Raw genomic sequence first — 14917 nt, 5'->3', positions numbered from 1 at the left:
CCGAACATTTCATGTCAGAGTCAGGAGTCAGTCAGAGATCCATTCTCTAGGTGTTGCATTCGAACAAGTGGCACCCCCTACAAAATTCAAATGCAGCGCAGGACCCACTGAGTGCTCATCCCATTCTCTGGACCTTATGACCCCTTACCTTTGAGGTCATCTTACTGTGATCTATCAAGACAAAATCAATCTCCGACATCTTCCAGCACCGGATTCAGGAAGCTTGTGACTGTGGACCCTGCAGTGTCATTGCGTGTCCATGAGGACTGGCAGAAACATCTTGCATTTTGTGTGACACAGAAAGGGCAAGGCATAGAGCACATCTTGTAGGATGCCAAATGTGGACATCAAGTGTCAAAATATCCTCACCAAATAAAGTTAGGGGAAATAACTGCATATTCTTGTTTCTGAGAAAACTCACATCTTAAATGATACTGGCCCCATCTGGTGCACCCCCCACCCAATTGTCCATGTCTGAAGTTTCATCATTCTCAGTCAAGCCGTTTTCAAATTAAAAGGGCAGTGCTGGACTATTGCCTCACCCTGATTAACAAAATTAAGGACAGGAACCTAATTTCTAAAACTAAAACTGTCATAAACTCTTAATACTAACACTATACTGTCTTCGATGATAATATCTCCATACCCTAGTTAAAAACAGGTTGGAAAGGGGCACTCGGCACACACAAGGACAAACACAGGGTAACACGACTCCACACAGGATTATATTTTCCTGGCCTTGGGTCCAGGTGCCAGAGCCTCGTTGGCTTACTGAAGTTACCAGAGTGTACTACACGGAAGTGAGGTTAACTTCTGGGTGGCTTCTCGAGTCATCCATTACACACGCTCTTTTGTGTATGAAAATACACTATGGCAAGGATCCTTATGGTGTAATCTGAGCTCTAAACCATGTATGCATTTTATACAAAACTCTTGCTTTCTAATGATAAATAATTACAATGTTTAAACCTCATTTAAATAACTTCACTTCCACATAGTACATTCCAGAAACTGCTTCTTGCAGGCCAATAGGTAAATCTGTTTTTTTTATAGGTAAATCTGTTTTTCTTTTTCATTATCTATACATATACGCGTATATACCTATATATTTAATTGTTCTTATTTGTATTGATATGTAATCCTTTTCATGTTTTTTTCTTTCTTTCTAAATATATACTTTTTATTCCATTGCATTAATCTTTCAGACAAGGGTCTGTTGTAAGAACGGCCCTAGAGGCCGAAACACGCCCGCTCCAATAAAGGCGATTTTATTATTATTATTATTATTATTAATGGGGCTGTGGTACCTCGACCCATGGTTAGTATAACCCTCCGTAGAGCTGTGTTGTCCTTGTGTGTGCTGAGTGTCCCTTTACAGCCTCAGCTTTTAATAACTAATGAGATTTTAGTCCTCAGAGCAGGAGCGGTGCCAGGGAGTCATGAAGGGGTGCTTGCATGACCCTTAATGTTCTTCACCACCCCCTACGTTCGACTGAAAACACTAACATTAATATGTAATATTATGTCATCTTGTCATATTGAGCGCCGAATGATAGGTACTGAAGTAAGACCATTATTATTCTATGCAACAAGCAAGCACTGAAAGAGGTACCGATACTTTTCTGTATTGGTGGCTGCGGTGGCTCAGTCGGTAACGTGTCTGACTACCATGCTAAAGGTCCCAGGTTCGATCCCCAGCCGGTTCAAATCCAGGAACTTTTCTAGCGTCGGATGCAGCCCCGGTGCCCACCCAGCGTCAAATGACATGGGTACCTGGGAGAAACCCTGGGGGGTAAAGGCAGTCAGGGGCATGATGCTGATCACATCCCCCACTCACGACCGGATCAAGAAAGTGTGGGGCATTACCCTCACAACCCCTATACACCTTCATGGCGTGGTGCCAAGCACAGGGGAGCACTTTACCTTTTTATTGGCCACAGCCTGTGTAAAGATCAGCAGCAGTTTTTTTCTTTCGTCAGCATTGTTGTTATGAATTTTTTCTTCTTTTGTTTCTCCAAGTTGTGTGTTCGTGGTTATGTTTTTGTCATTTTTGCATTGTTGATAAACGGTTTATTTTCCGCCTACTTGTGGAGCAAAAATTTCAGCTGCTTTTAAGGTATCACCAGGTCGTGCTCGGAAAATTATTTAATGAGAGTTGTAATGTGAAGGGTAGTTTTCATCTTAATACCTTCTATGTATTTGTTCCACGTAACATGTCTAGTATACATACCGTTTCAAGCTTTTTCAAAAACTGTTAGGAAGAGGCCCAATGTTCATGAAGAAATTTTACAGTTCGTTGTTGAGGATAGTGCAGCAGAAGGGATTTTAGAGATGACACAGTTACTGTGCTCTTTGCATTTTGTCTTGTGGCAGACGAAAGGTATAATGTACTATGTATTTTTTGCCTTCATTGGATACATTGAAAAGGTTCAAAAATTGTGATTTTAAGGGCAGGATGATTTAATTTTGTATTTCACTACATAGCTGAATAAGACTGCAATGTGTATCTGAATGTTTACACTGTAATTTACACAGTCAGTAATGTATGTTAATCAGTGGCAGCGATTAGGGATGCAATTATCCCCGCACTATGCTAAACCTTATCTACCAAGGGGAAGTAAACTGTCCTTGCCCCCCCCCCCCCAATTTTGGCACCTGGCTCCTCCTGTTTAGAAAGGTTGAATGCATGTTTCATATTTTCCTTATTTTCAGAATCGCACCCCCTAAATTTCTTTCCGCACCCCTGGATGAATAATTCTGGTGAATCTGCTGCCTCAGAGACAGTATAGTCAGTTCTTTTTAATAGTTTTTCTTGTATGTACGCATTGCTTGCATGATAGAATTATTTTCCTGTAGTTTAGGTTATTACAAGCATAAGAAAACAGTTTTTTCTTTGTGACGTTTCAGGAGAACACACGCTCCTTTCATCAGACATTTATTTTCATTTTGACTAAAGATACAGTTATAACAATGGTTAGTAATTTTTAAACAAAAAGAATCTGTTATATAATGGATGTTGTCAATGTTACATTGTTGTAATATAGCAACTTAACTGTGAAAAGAAGCAGTCTGTTTTATTTTTATTTCAGATTTTTTAAAAATTATGAATCCCAAATATTATCAGGTAATTCAAATTCATCATTGTTTTCACAAAGTCTCTTGATGTTTTCTGTTACATTAAATTTTAAAGGTGTTCTCCTGAAACGTCACAAAGAAAAAACTGTTTTCTTATGCTTGTAATAACCGTAAACTACAGGAAAATAGTTCTTTTTAAGTAATGAATAATTTTAAAAATGTATTTACAAAGTTTTAATCACATATCTTTTATTTTCTTCTTAGGGGCCTGTTCTCAGATTAGTGGGCCTCATCCATGTATGGGCAAAAATAGCCTGTGCACTGAATTGTCCATAATATAGATATCAATCAACAATCAATACCTTCAGCTGACTCTTCGGGATGGTGTCTATGCCGAAGTCCAATGTGATAGTTTGAATCTTCTGTTTGGTGCCTGCGAGTTGGGAAGATATAGTCTTCCTGCTTCTAAGAGTGGCAATCCTAAGAAATTCTGTGGTAAGAAACACAAATATATAAATTATGGCATATTCCACTGCTTTAATGAAATACGTACTCCCTGGTATACTTGGGATTTTTTATATTTAGCATCACTTTACTACAACTTTTGGCTAATTGCGATCATGAGGATGAGTGATGATATGACGAAATCGATGAAGGGACACTCACAAGTAACACCCATGCCCAGGAAGGGATTCGAACCTGGGACCCCTAGCATCATATGTTCAGAAAAGTATAAGCACTTTTTGGCTCTAAGTCATTCCATGTGAAAGTGTACAAACAAGGTTAATTTTATTATTATTAAAAGTATGAAATAAAATTAAAGGCAAAACTACGCAGAATTTGGAATTATTAATACGAACATTAGTTTCATAGCTTTTAAATAACATTGTTTCAAACCAATTACTTTTTATAGTAAAAATTTGATTTTATGTGTGGAGTTTCCACTTAATTTAGTTTCATTATGGTACAGTATTATACCATAAGGAAACTAAAATAAATCAAATTTCGTTCTAATTCTCTCCAGTGGCGTAGCATGGGCATTTCGGGTGGGAACGCCAAGTTCGAAGGAAGGGTCGGCCCTTTTTTGCTTAATAATTTACTTATGGAATTAGTCGCCACAGGTATTGTTTATTTGCCTGAAGTCAGCTGGGTTTTCAATAAAACATCATCCATGCATGTTTTAGCTAGACAATTAGATGCCTCACTATGCCACAAATGTTTTGAACTCTGGTGTTTTATACTTTTTGGTATGACGCAAGTCATTAGAAAACCTACCTGAATCACAAGTGCCTCTGAACAACAGTAGACGTCATTGTTGTGGCCGATCCAACTACTGATTGATTTGGTTTATTTTACTTCACTTTTCTACCACTTTTGGTTAATCGTGAATATGAATATGACTGATGATATTTATGAAGTTGATGAAGAGACACTCATAAAGAACACCTGTGCTAACGCCGGGATTCGAACCAGGGACCTCTGTCGTCTTGGCGCACTGTGCAAAACACTCTGACACGGAGGTGGGTGGATGATCCAACTATTGTACACTCTACTGACGTAACAGTGCCGATTAGTAATTCAGACCACTGTTTATTGCATCTTGGAATGGTGATAAACATTTTAAAATAATTTTGTCCAGAGACCATTCGATGTTAAGAGTTTTCAAATGAATGCTAAACATTTCCATTGACACAATATTAAGCAGTTAGATACTAACGAAATAATAATAATAATAATAATAAAAAAAGAATAGTTTTGCAGGTTAAGTGGTAGAGCAGGCACAGGCTGAACTTCTACCATGAGGACTTCACCAACTTATTTGACAAAAACTGTGTTGATCTTTTAGTTTTTAATACACATCGCTGTTCATGCGATAAATTATACAATGCAATGGTCATTAAGAAATGGTATATTTGAGTTTGGTAAATTTACGTCAGTCAATATTGCGTATTGTAGCATCACACAGCACGAGTGGCACGAGCGCGAAGAACGGGGTAGGAATTCTACCACTGTCATCTGCTTTAGAAGGCAGGAAGGGTCACATGAACCAATCACGTAGCCTTCTGCTCCATGCGCTGATGTATGAGAGAGCATTTACGTGCATGCTGTAGAGATCCAAGTCTGTCCAAGCTTTCCCTCCAGAAAGACAGCAAGGAATATAGAGTTCTTTACGCCGAACCTGCCCGGCGTACAGGCAGGAAAGGCATGTGGAAAAAATGCTGGAACGAGTGTTGTTAGTGGAGCGTTGCAAGCGGATCGTGAAAAATAGCTATTATAATGCCATGAAGGTCAAATATATATGAAATTAGTCAAGATTTACTTTATATTTACAGCATTTACGTTTTTTTTAAAATTTAAATCAGGGAACGCCGGGCGTATGGGCATACTATAACGCTACGCCACTGATTCTCTCATTCATTGTTTCTATGTCTTAAGCTCTGAAGTATCCTACTTGATTTCCAGTTAGAAGAATCTATTTATGATAATTTTCATAGCCTTTGCATTGTTCCAAACTCCTACATGTGCATGATGTCACATCCGTCACAGGCAAAAAATGTTTATAAAAAGAAGTATGTTGTAATATTTTTAGAAACTAAAAGCATCTAAATGTCGAGTAAAGTTTGTTTTGTGAAAATATAATGAAATTGTCAGCAAACCGATATATTTCACAGAGTTTTCTGAAAGACTGAGGAAGGTCATAAAGTCATGTCTCAGAAGTGTCACACCTGCCACAAGTACAAAAAAATGTATTTTATGTAGCTGAGAATTGAGATGGGGAGGAATATTCCGCAATTAAATACCTTTCATCAAGGAAAATAAAATTACATGAATTGATAGTTACATATTTGAAGGTGTGAGAAAAAAATAATAAAATGAATGTATGTTTGTCTGAATGTCACACCTGTCACAAACAGTTTTTATTTTTGAAAATACTTATTCCAAAGTGAGTAATTCACACAAGTGAAAATATGAAAAGTAGGTAATGTTATGTAAGAAAAAACCATGAATGTTCACATTTGAAAGGTGAATAAATATGTATTTATCTAGTCTTCTCCAACAGTTCCTTGCATCTGACTTGCCTTTGTTCTCTTCAAAGTCTTGCACCAATCTGTCTACTTTATCCTGCAGGTCATTAATGAAGGATTCCAGCATGTATTGTCCAACCTGAGCAAACTGCTGGAAGTACTGGACAACTTCCTGCTTTTTCTCCAACTGATTAAGCAGGTCAGTCAACTTATCATGCACGCCTACAAAGAAAGAGATGCGCTGCACAGTTATATGAAGGTGAATGAATTCTATCAGTTCGAGGAGGGTATTTTTATTTGATGGTATTAATGCAATGACATGCCCTAGGGGGTAAGGTTTGTGGGGGTCACAACCCCTTAGCTCAGTATTCCTAAAAAAAGAATGTTAAAGGCAGGAAAAGATGGTGAAACGAGAGCTGACAAAAAAATAACCTTTCTAAAAACCTGGTCATGCCACTGCATTCATCAATAATGTTAAAATAAAATACACTTATTCAAGAATCAAGATAATGTCAGCTATTAATTAATACCCCAGCATCTACAGAAGTCAGAAAGATAAAATTTGGCAAGAATTATCTCAATTTAACAATTATTTAAATCTTCAGTAACTAACATCACATGAGACATCGATATCTCAGAATTTACGAATTCTGCATACAGCAGGGACGTAGCTAGGTTGATCAGTATGGGGGGGCCCAAACGTAAGATTTTTCTATCAAACTATTATAAATTAACAAACTATTTATACACCATACAGGCCTATATTGTATACATACATTATGTGTGTGTATATATATATATATATATATATATATATATATATATATATATATATATATATATATATATATAGTCTTGAAAGAAAAGGAGCAAGGGTCTCCTCGTTGGCGCATGGTAGCATCGTCGCCTTGTGGATACTCGGTGGATGCTCATAGTGGTTCGGATCACACTTTATACTGTAGAACCAGTCCCGATTAGCCTTGTGGACTTAAAATACCAACTCAATCAATCAATAAATTGGAAAAAAACACCATTTTCTTATGTAGCCCCCAACAGTCTACTGATATAACCTTGCGAAATCCACAACCATTATTCGGGAAACTAAATGCAGAATGAACTCATTAGCTTAATGGCTGATACACCAAGAACAATGTTATTAACTTATTAGTCTTTAGATTTGTAAATTTTCTGGAAGAAAACTGAGAAGTAGATAAAACCCTTTTTCGTGGTTTTAGATATAAAGTGCTGGAACCAGGTTTGCAAGTATTGACAACAGTGCAAATGTGAAATGTGTGCGTAGTGAGTTCAAGCTAGGCATCTCATGTATACAGTTTATACCGGAATCGAATCCGGTATCTCTTAGTTCAAGACAACCGCGTTAAACACGATTCTATAGGGCGGGCCCGAGTCTTCTATGGCATCTGATTGATCACTTGGAGAATGGTGACGATAAGAAATTTTATGCACACGTCTAATTTCTTAAAATTAATATTTTTTGTGTATGGATAACTGAATATATGATGGCACTGGATAAAACTAAGTTCTCACATGCTCAAATGATTACGCTCTCGTCTTTGGTTTGGCAGGTTCAACAAGGGGTCCCGGGTTCGATTCCCGATGGAGGCACATACTAGTTCGGATCTCACTTTAAACTGTAGGTCCACTCCCGATTAGCCTTACTGTGCATAAAGTGGACTTAGAACACCAGATCAATTAATCAATCAATTGAAAGGTTCAAGTTTCGATCCCTGGTGGTCAGGCCGGTAGCCAGAATTTGATTTCGGAAGGGACTTATCCCTTATCGGCAGCCACCATCTAAAGGCAAAAAGTTTGGGGGGAGGGTAAATGCGCTGAAGATGAATTTCTTGGTATATTGCAACTAACCATATACAAGATGTTTAATCCTGTTAATGAAGTAAATTTAATTACTACTACACATTATTCAAATCAGATATTTGTAGGATTTCGGGAAAGGACTGCAGCCCCCGAGCCCCTTCCCTGGGTAATAAGTTCCAAAATTTCTGTGCTGTTCCAACATCGTGATGACAATTTGGGAAGTATACTTGAAAGCGATATGGAAGCAAATTCTGCTCTCGAAACAATGGGACTCGATGTGATGACCACGCGCAACCGAATGAAGGAACTCTTCGCAGGCCTTGTCCCTCAATATTAATTTTACTGACTAATTGTAAGTTTTGCTCGCCCCTCCTCGATGACGCAGTGGTATCGTCGCCGCCTTGTAATCAAGGGGTCCCGGATTCTCTTTTCTGACACTTTTTGGCTAATCGTGAAGATGAAGTTGACAATGAGTGATGTGAAATTGATGAGAGGACCATCATAAAGAACACACACTCCCAGTCCGGGATTCGAACCCAGGACCCCTGGCATCGTAATGCACCTTGTTAACCACTGCACAACAAATAGAAACAGAAAATGCTTGATAAGTTATTAGCTTCTCCATAACTCATGATTATATTATAAGTAATATTCGCTGTATGACTAGGGATTAATTATATTTGTATGTTTAGCCAACCTAGCCACCTAAGCAGCAGCAGCTTCCGCATTTGCGGGTGGAAGCTAAATTAAGAAAAAACACAGAAAGTCAGAAAGACTAAGTCAGAAATTTTGTAACATAATACTTATAGAGCATGCAGACGGCTGTAAAAACATTTGCTATACATATCTAGTTTCCTTCCTTAATTGAAACGTGGTTTATTCTTCATTATACATGAGATCAACCACCGTGGGAATCGAACCCAGAATCTTGTGTGGTAGTCAGACTCTCTTTTAGAATGTCAATATGTTGGATATTTGGTCGATCCTGATCCATTGTTTCCAGAGGAAGACAATCTGGCAGCTTCTCATTCGACATTTCACTCGCGATGTAGGAAAACGAGATCACAAACACTTTGCGATTCTATCTTCTCACGTTTACAGAAGTTTACCACCGCTCGGACCACAAATCATACTTCAAACTATCTGACAGATATCAATTGTCCACCAAATCAACAGATGAATCGACAGCTTCGATGTTTCTCCGATTTTTCAGAAAGTGGTATTTCCCCTCCTTTGCAGGGCAGGTCATTAGCAGGAGGGTTGAGTGCATGTGAGAAGAACCGTTATGTCATTCATTCCCGCACCGAAAAAGGGATAAGCAATAGAATTCTGTTCTTGGAATTTGAAACGCATGGGGATATCTTTTCTGAACCATAAAATAATTAACCCAGAAAGTTCTAGCCACCCGTAGCTAAATCTTCCTGTTTGTGTCGTCCTTTCGGCACCCATGGTGCCAGTGCAGGGCCAGATGAAGGGAAAGTGCGGGTTTTGGGGGATTCTGGATCTGGTGTGAAGCAGGGAGGTAAAGTGCATTTTCAATAGGTCTCAGACTTTCCTGACCGGGGCGGACCACAAAATCATTAACTGCATCCCCTCCCAATACATCTGTTTGTGTTCAACAAGCAAGAAACAGGGAAATAAGAAAGAAATGCCTTGCTTGGGTTCGTGCTACTGAAAATTGAAGAAGTGTTTCAAACTGCAAGCAAAATTTACTGAAGAATTATTTTGTAATATTTGTCATCAAAGTAAAATTTCCAGCAAATACAGAACAGTTTCCCGGGGCCAGGTGGAAGTTTCCCGGGGCCAGTGCCCCCGCGTGCCCCCCCCTTAACGACGTCCCTGGCATACAGGGTGATTGAGAATTCCTATTACACACTTCTAGGGGTTGTAGAGGGGACTTAGTAGATCAAGTTTTAATAAGGAACCCATGTAGGTGGTGTAAAATTATTTTAATAAACATACATGCACCAATGGAAGATAATGATGATAATATTAAAGATGATTTTTATACAGAGTTAGAACAGGTCTTTGATAAATTTTCTCAGTATGACATGAAAATTCTGTTAGGTGACTGTAATGCACAGATTGGCAAAGAAGAGACATTTAAACCCACGATTGGTAAAGAAAGTCTTCATGAATTAAGTAATGATAATGGTATAAGATTGATTACTTTTGCAACCTCAAAGAATTTAATTGTGAAAAGTACCACTTTTAAACATAAAGATATCCATAAATATACCTGGTCTTCTCCAGATGGTAAAACTCATAATCAGATAGATCATATTCTCATTGATAAGAGAAGACATACTAGTATAATTGACGTTCGTACACATAGAGGTGCAGACTGTGCCAGTGACCATTATTTAGTAATTGCTAAATTAAGAGAAAGACTCTCAGTGTTAAATCATAAGCAACAAAATCTAAAAGTTATAAAATTTGATACAGGAAAGTTTACTGATGAAAGAATTAAGAAAGATTACCAAATTAAACTGTCAAATAGATTTGATATTTTGCAGGATTTAAATGATGATGAAAATATAAATGAAACAGACGTAAATAAGAATTGGGAGCACATACATAATGCAATAGAATCAGCAGCTAAAGAAAGTATAGGATACCATAAACCGAGAAAAAGTAAGCCATGGTTTGATAATGAATGTCATAATCTAATAGAAATAAGAAATCAGGCTAGGCTTAGGTGGTTAAATAACTCTGATGATACAAATCTAAACAATTATAATAGAATAAAGTGAGAAGTTAACCGCACGTTTAGAAGTAAAAAAAGAGATTACTTAAAAAGCAAAATTAACGAAATTGAAACAAACAGCAAAAATAAAAATATCAGAGATTTATATAAAGGTGTAAATGAGTTTAGAAAGGGGTGGCAACCTAAAGTAAACTTGATAAAAGATAAAGACGGTGATTTTCTAGCTGACCCAAGCGATATTCTAAATAGATGGAAGAACTACTTTAATGACCTTTTAAATGTTCATGTAGGAGATAAATCAGAATTGAATGAAGTCCACACAGCAGAACCTTTAGTTCCAGAACCTAACTTGACTGAAGTTAAAGATGCTATTAAAAGGCTAAAGAATAACAAAGCACCTGGCATTGATTTAATACCAGCTGAGTTAATTAAATATGGTGGAAATTCATTAATATGTCAAATTCATAAATTAATTTGTTTAATATGGAATAAAGAAGAAATCCCTCAACAGTGGAAAGAATCCATAATTGTTCCTGTGTTTAAAAAAGGTGATAAAATGAACTACAATAATTACCGTGGAATTTCTCTACTCTCAACAACATGTAAAATATTATCTAACATTCTTTTAACAAGACTAACCCCATATGATAATGAAATTATAGGTGATTATCAATGTGGATTTAAATGTAACAGATCAACTACAGATCAAATTTTTCACATCAGACACACACTTGAAAAAAAGTGGGAATATAATCAAAATGTCCATCAGCTATTCATTGATTTCAAAAAGCATATGATTCGGTCAAAAGAGATAAATGATATAATATATTAGTATAGTTTGGAATACCTAAGAAGCTTGTTAGTATGATAAAAATATGCACCAGTGAAACAGAAAGTAAAATTCGTGTGGGTATTAATATGTCTGACAAATTTACAATTCATGATGGGTTAAAACAAGGAGATGCATTATCTCCATTGCTCTTTAATTTTGCCTTAGAATATGCTGTTAGGAAGGTAAAAGAAACTAAAGAAGGACTAAAATTAAATGGTGTGACTCAGTTGTTAGCATATGCAGATGATGTAGACTTACTGGGGGATGATGTGAATACAATTAAGAATAATGCTAAAATATTTTTCAAAACTGCTCAAGAGATAGGTTTGGAAGTTAACAAAGAGAAAACTAAATATATGCTTACAGGCCGAAGCCAAGTGTTAGGTAATAATCAAAATCTAATTATTGATAACAACTCGTTTGAACCAGTTTCCAAATTCAAATACTTAGGAGTAAAAAAAAAGGTAAAGTGTTCCCCTGTGCATAGCACCACGCCATGAAGGCGTATAGGGGGTGTGGGGGTAACGCCCCACACTTTCTTGATCCGGTCGTGAGTGGGGGTGATGTGATCAGCATCACGCCCCTGACTGCCTTTACCCCCCAGGGTTTCCCCCAGGTACCCATGTTATTCGACGCTGGGTAGGCGCCGGGGCCGCTTCCACCGTTAGAAAAGTTCCCGGATTTGAACCGGCCTGGGATCGAACCCGGGACCTTGAGCATGGTAGTCAGACGCGTTACCGACTGAGCCACCGCGGCCAGCACACTTTTGTCATGACGTCTGACATAATCACTTAGGAGTAATATTAACAAATGAAAAATATATTAAAGAGGAAATAAAAAGTAGGCTTAATTCAGGAAATGCATGTTACTTCTCTCTTCATAAACTTTTGTCTTCTCGTTTAATATCTAAGAAACTAAAAGTTAAAATATACAAAACAGTAATTTTGCCTGTAGTATTATATGGATGTGAAACTTGGTCCCTTACATTGAAAGAGGAACATAAATTGAGAGTATTTGAAAATAAGATCCTTAGGAAAATCTTTGGACCTAAACGGGATGAGGAGACAGGTGAGTGGAGAAGGTTACATAATTTAGAAGTACATAATTTGTATTCATGTCCAGATATTATTAGAATAATTAAATCAAGAAGACTTAGGTGGGCAGGCCATGTGGCACGAATGGGAGAGGAAAGAGGAGTTTACAGGATTCTTGTTGGAAAACCTGATGGTAAGAGACCTGTAGGATGGCCAAGACGAAGATGGAGGGACAACGTTGAGATAGACCTAAGGGAAATCGGTAGGGATGAAAAAGAGTATATCGATCTTGCTCAAGATAGGGACAGATGGAAAGCCTGTGTTGCTGCAGCCATGAACCTTCGGGTTTAAGAAGGCTAGAGAGAGAGTTAGTTAGTTGTCCGGAAAATTACTGTTTTGGTAAACTTACAGATGACAAGCTCACATAATTTCACATCTCCCGCTTCACAGTAGGCAACCCACATTGATGGAGGGCGACGTCTTCACTCACCTAATGTCATGTGTGCTGCTTCCAACGTCCTATGTTTACATTCTATACAGAGTGTTTCTAAAGGTCGTTTACAACGCTTGGGAGGTGATTCCTCACACGAAAACAAGCAAAAAGTCTAAGTTCCATTTTTACGACTGAGGCTTCGTTTCCGAGATAGGAGCCTCGCAAAAGGTGACAAAGTGATCGTCACACCTAACTGGGACGAATATTATAACAGATAGAGAGGCGGTTCCAAGGGAATCATAAAGGAATCGTATGTGCTCAGTCCGGAAGTCACTATGAAAAGTTCACTGCACGCATGCGCAATGGAGTCCTCAAAGGAATTGGGGATTTCCAGCAAGAACAATGCATGGAAAAGGTATGTAACGCAGCAAGAAGGACCGTGACAATGAGAAATGCGTTAAAGACAACACATCCCGACCTCAAACATCAAAACATGAGCACCGAACACAAAATCCGAAAAGTTGAGCACGGTTGCATACCCCAGTTCCACGCGAGAAACGAACGAATCATGTCATGTGGCATACGAGAGACACATTACTCCACCAGCAGTAGGGAAAGAAAAACACAATATCAGATGATTGCGACAACGTGTATTTTTACACGCGACAACTACGTAATATCCTCCCCCCCCCACACACACAACAAACAACAAATGCTACAATGTCTTACGCGTGTCACTGTACACCAACTGAAGATGTCACTTTCACCACACAAAGGGGGTGGGGAGCAATACCAAAAGTGTTCGCACGCGATCATTGTGACGTAAAAGAGACCAGTTTTGGAAGCGCTGCACACGCAAATCTGGCTCTCGTAGTCTACGTTTGACCTTTATGACTGCTGTTCCCGCGAGAGGAGCTCGAAGGGTTGGTTCTCTCCGGCAGTCGTTCCAGTCGTGTTGCAGGTGCTGGGATATGATCAGCAGTTCGGTCTAGGTTGTCATACGCATTGAAGAGTACTAGTATGTTGTATTGAAAGAAGTTGACGTGGTGGAGTGGGCAAGTCAAGTATCGCAACAATTGGTCTGTGGTGTTCGTACGGTGATACGGCCAATTTGTGCAGTGTGCCAGTGTTAAACAAAAACAATACTTTGCAGTTCCAGCTCCCTATTACACAGATGGCTGCGTATACCACCCAGCAGCTAGCAGACATGCATCTCATGTATGGGGAGGCACGTGGTAATAGCCGTGAGGCAAGGCGTCTTTATGGAAAACGCTTTCCACATAGACGTTTACCGTCTCACACCTTCTTTCAGGTAGTGGACAGTCGACTGCGTGAAACAGGGCCAGTGTTACCACCGCGGCAAGAAGTTGGAAGACCCCGAAGTGTACGCACACATCAGTTTGCAGAAGATGTGTTAACAGCGGTCGCAGAACATCCTGGCACCAGTACGCAAGTGCTCGCTCGGGCACGAAACACGTCTCATGTGAATGTTTGGCGAGTGTTGTCAGAGGAAGGAATGCACCCTTTTAAATTGCAGAAAGTACAAGAACTGTTACCTCGTGACTTTCGCCCTCGTATGGAGTTTTGCCAATGGTTATTGCATCATATGGACACAAACCCTCACTTCGGGGCAAACGTATTGTGGACAGATAAAGCCATTTTTACCAGGATGGATGTCTTCAATAGTAGAAACAGTCATGTATGGGACTTTGACAACCCACATGCACTTTTTGTGGCCCATCACCAGCACAGGTTTTCAGTGAATGTGTGGTGCGGGATAGTACATGATCATTTAATTGGACCATACATTCTCCCTGTTCGCCTGAATGGTCGCACGTATCATGCATTTCTTAGTGAGGTTCTGTCTGAACTGTTGGTGACCGTACCTTTGGCACTGCGGCAAGAAATGTGGTACCAACACGATGGTGCACGAGCTCATTTCGATTGTGATGTACGACATTTCCTGCATGACGT

General features: G+C 38.8%; 1 protein-coding gene across 2 annotated transcripts in view; it reads right to left on the bottom strand.

Moving 5' to 3' along the window:
- The window catches only part of LOC146003509 (uncharacterized), a 79946-nt gene that overhangs the window by 27021 nt on the left and 38008 nt on the right, over window positions 1-14917 (bottom strand). For both annotated transcript variants that reach the window (XM_083141796.1, XM_083141797.1), the window contains exons 5-6: window positions 6156-6323; window positions 3438-3565 (exon numbers count right to left, since the gene is read on the bottom strand). In XM_083141796.1, the coding sequence (XP_082997922.1) occupies window positions 3438-3565; window positions 6156-6323 (296 nt within the window). The remainder of the gene's footprint in view (window positions 1-3437; window positions 3566-6155; window positions 6324-14917) is intronic.

This window comes from Lepisma saccharinum, chromosome 20, assembly GCF_977018435.1.
Source record: "Lepisma saccharinum chromosome 20, izLepSacc3.1, whole genome shotgun sequence".
Lineage (NCBI taxonomy): Eukaryota > Metazoa > Arthropoda > Insecta > Zygentoma > Lepismatidae > Lepisma > Lepisma saccharinum.
This window is presented reverse-complemented; position numbering and strand designations above follow the sequence as displayed.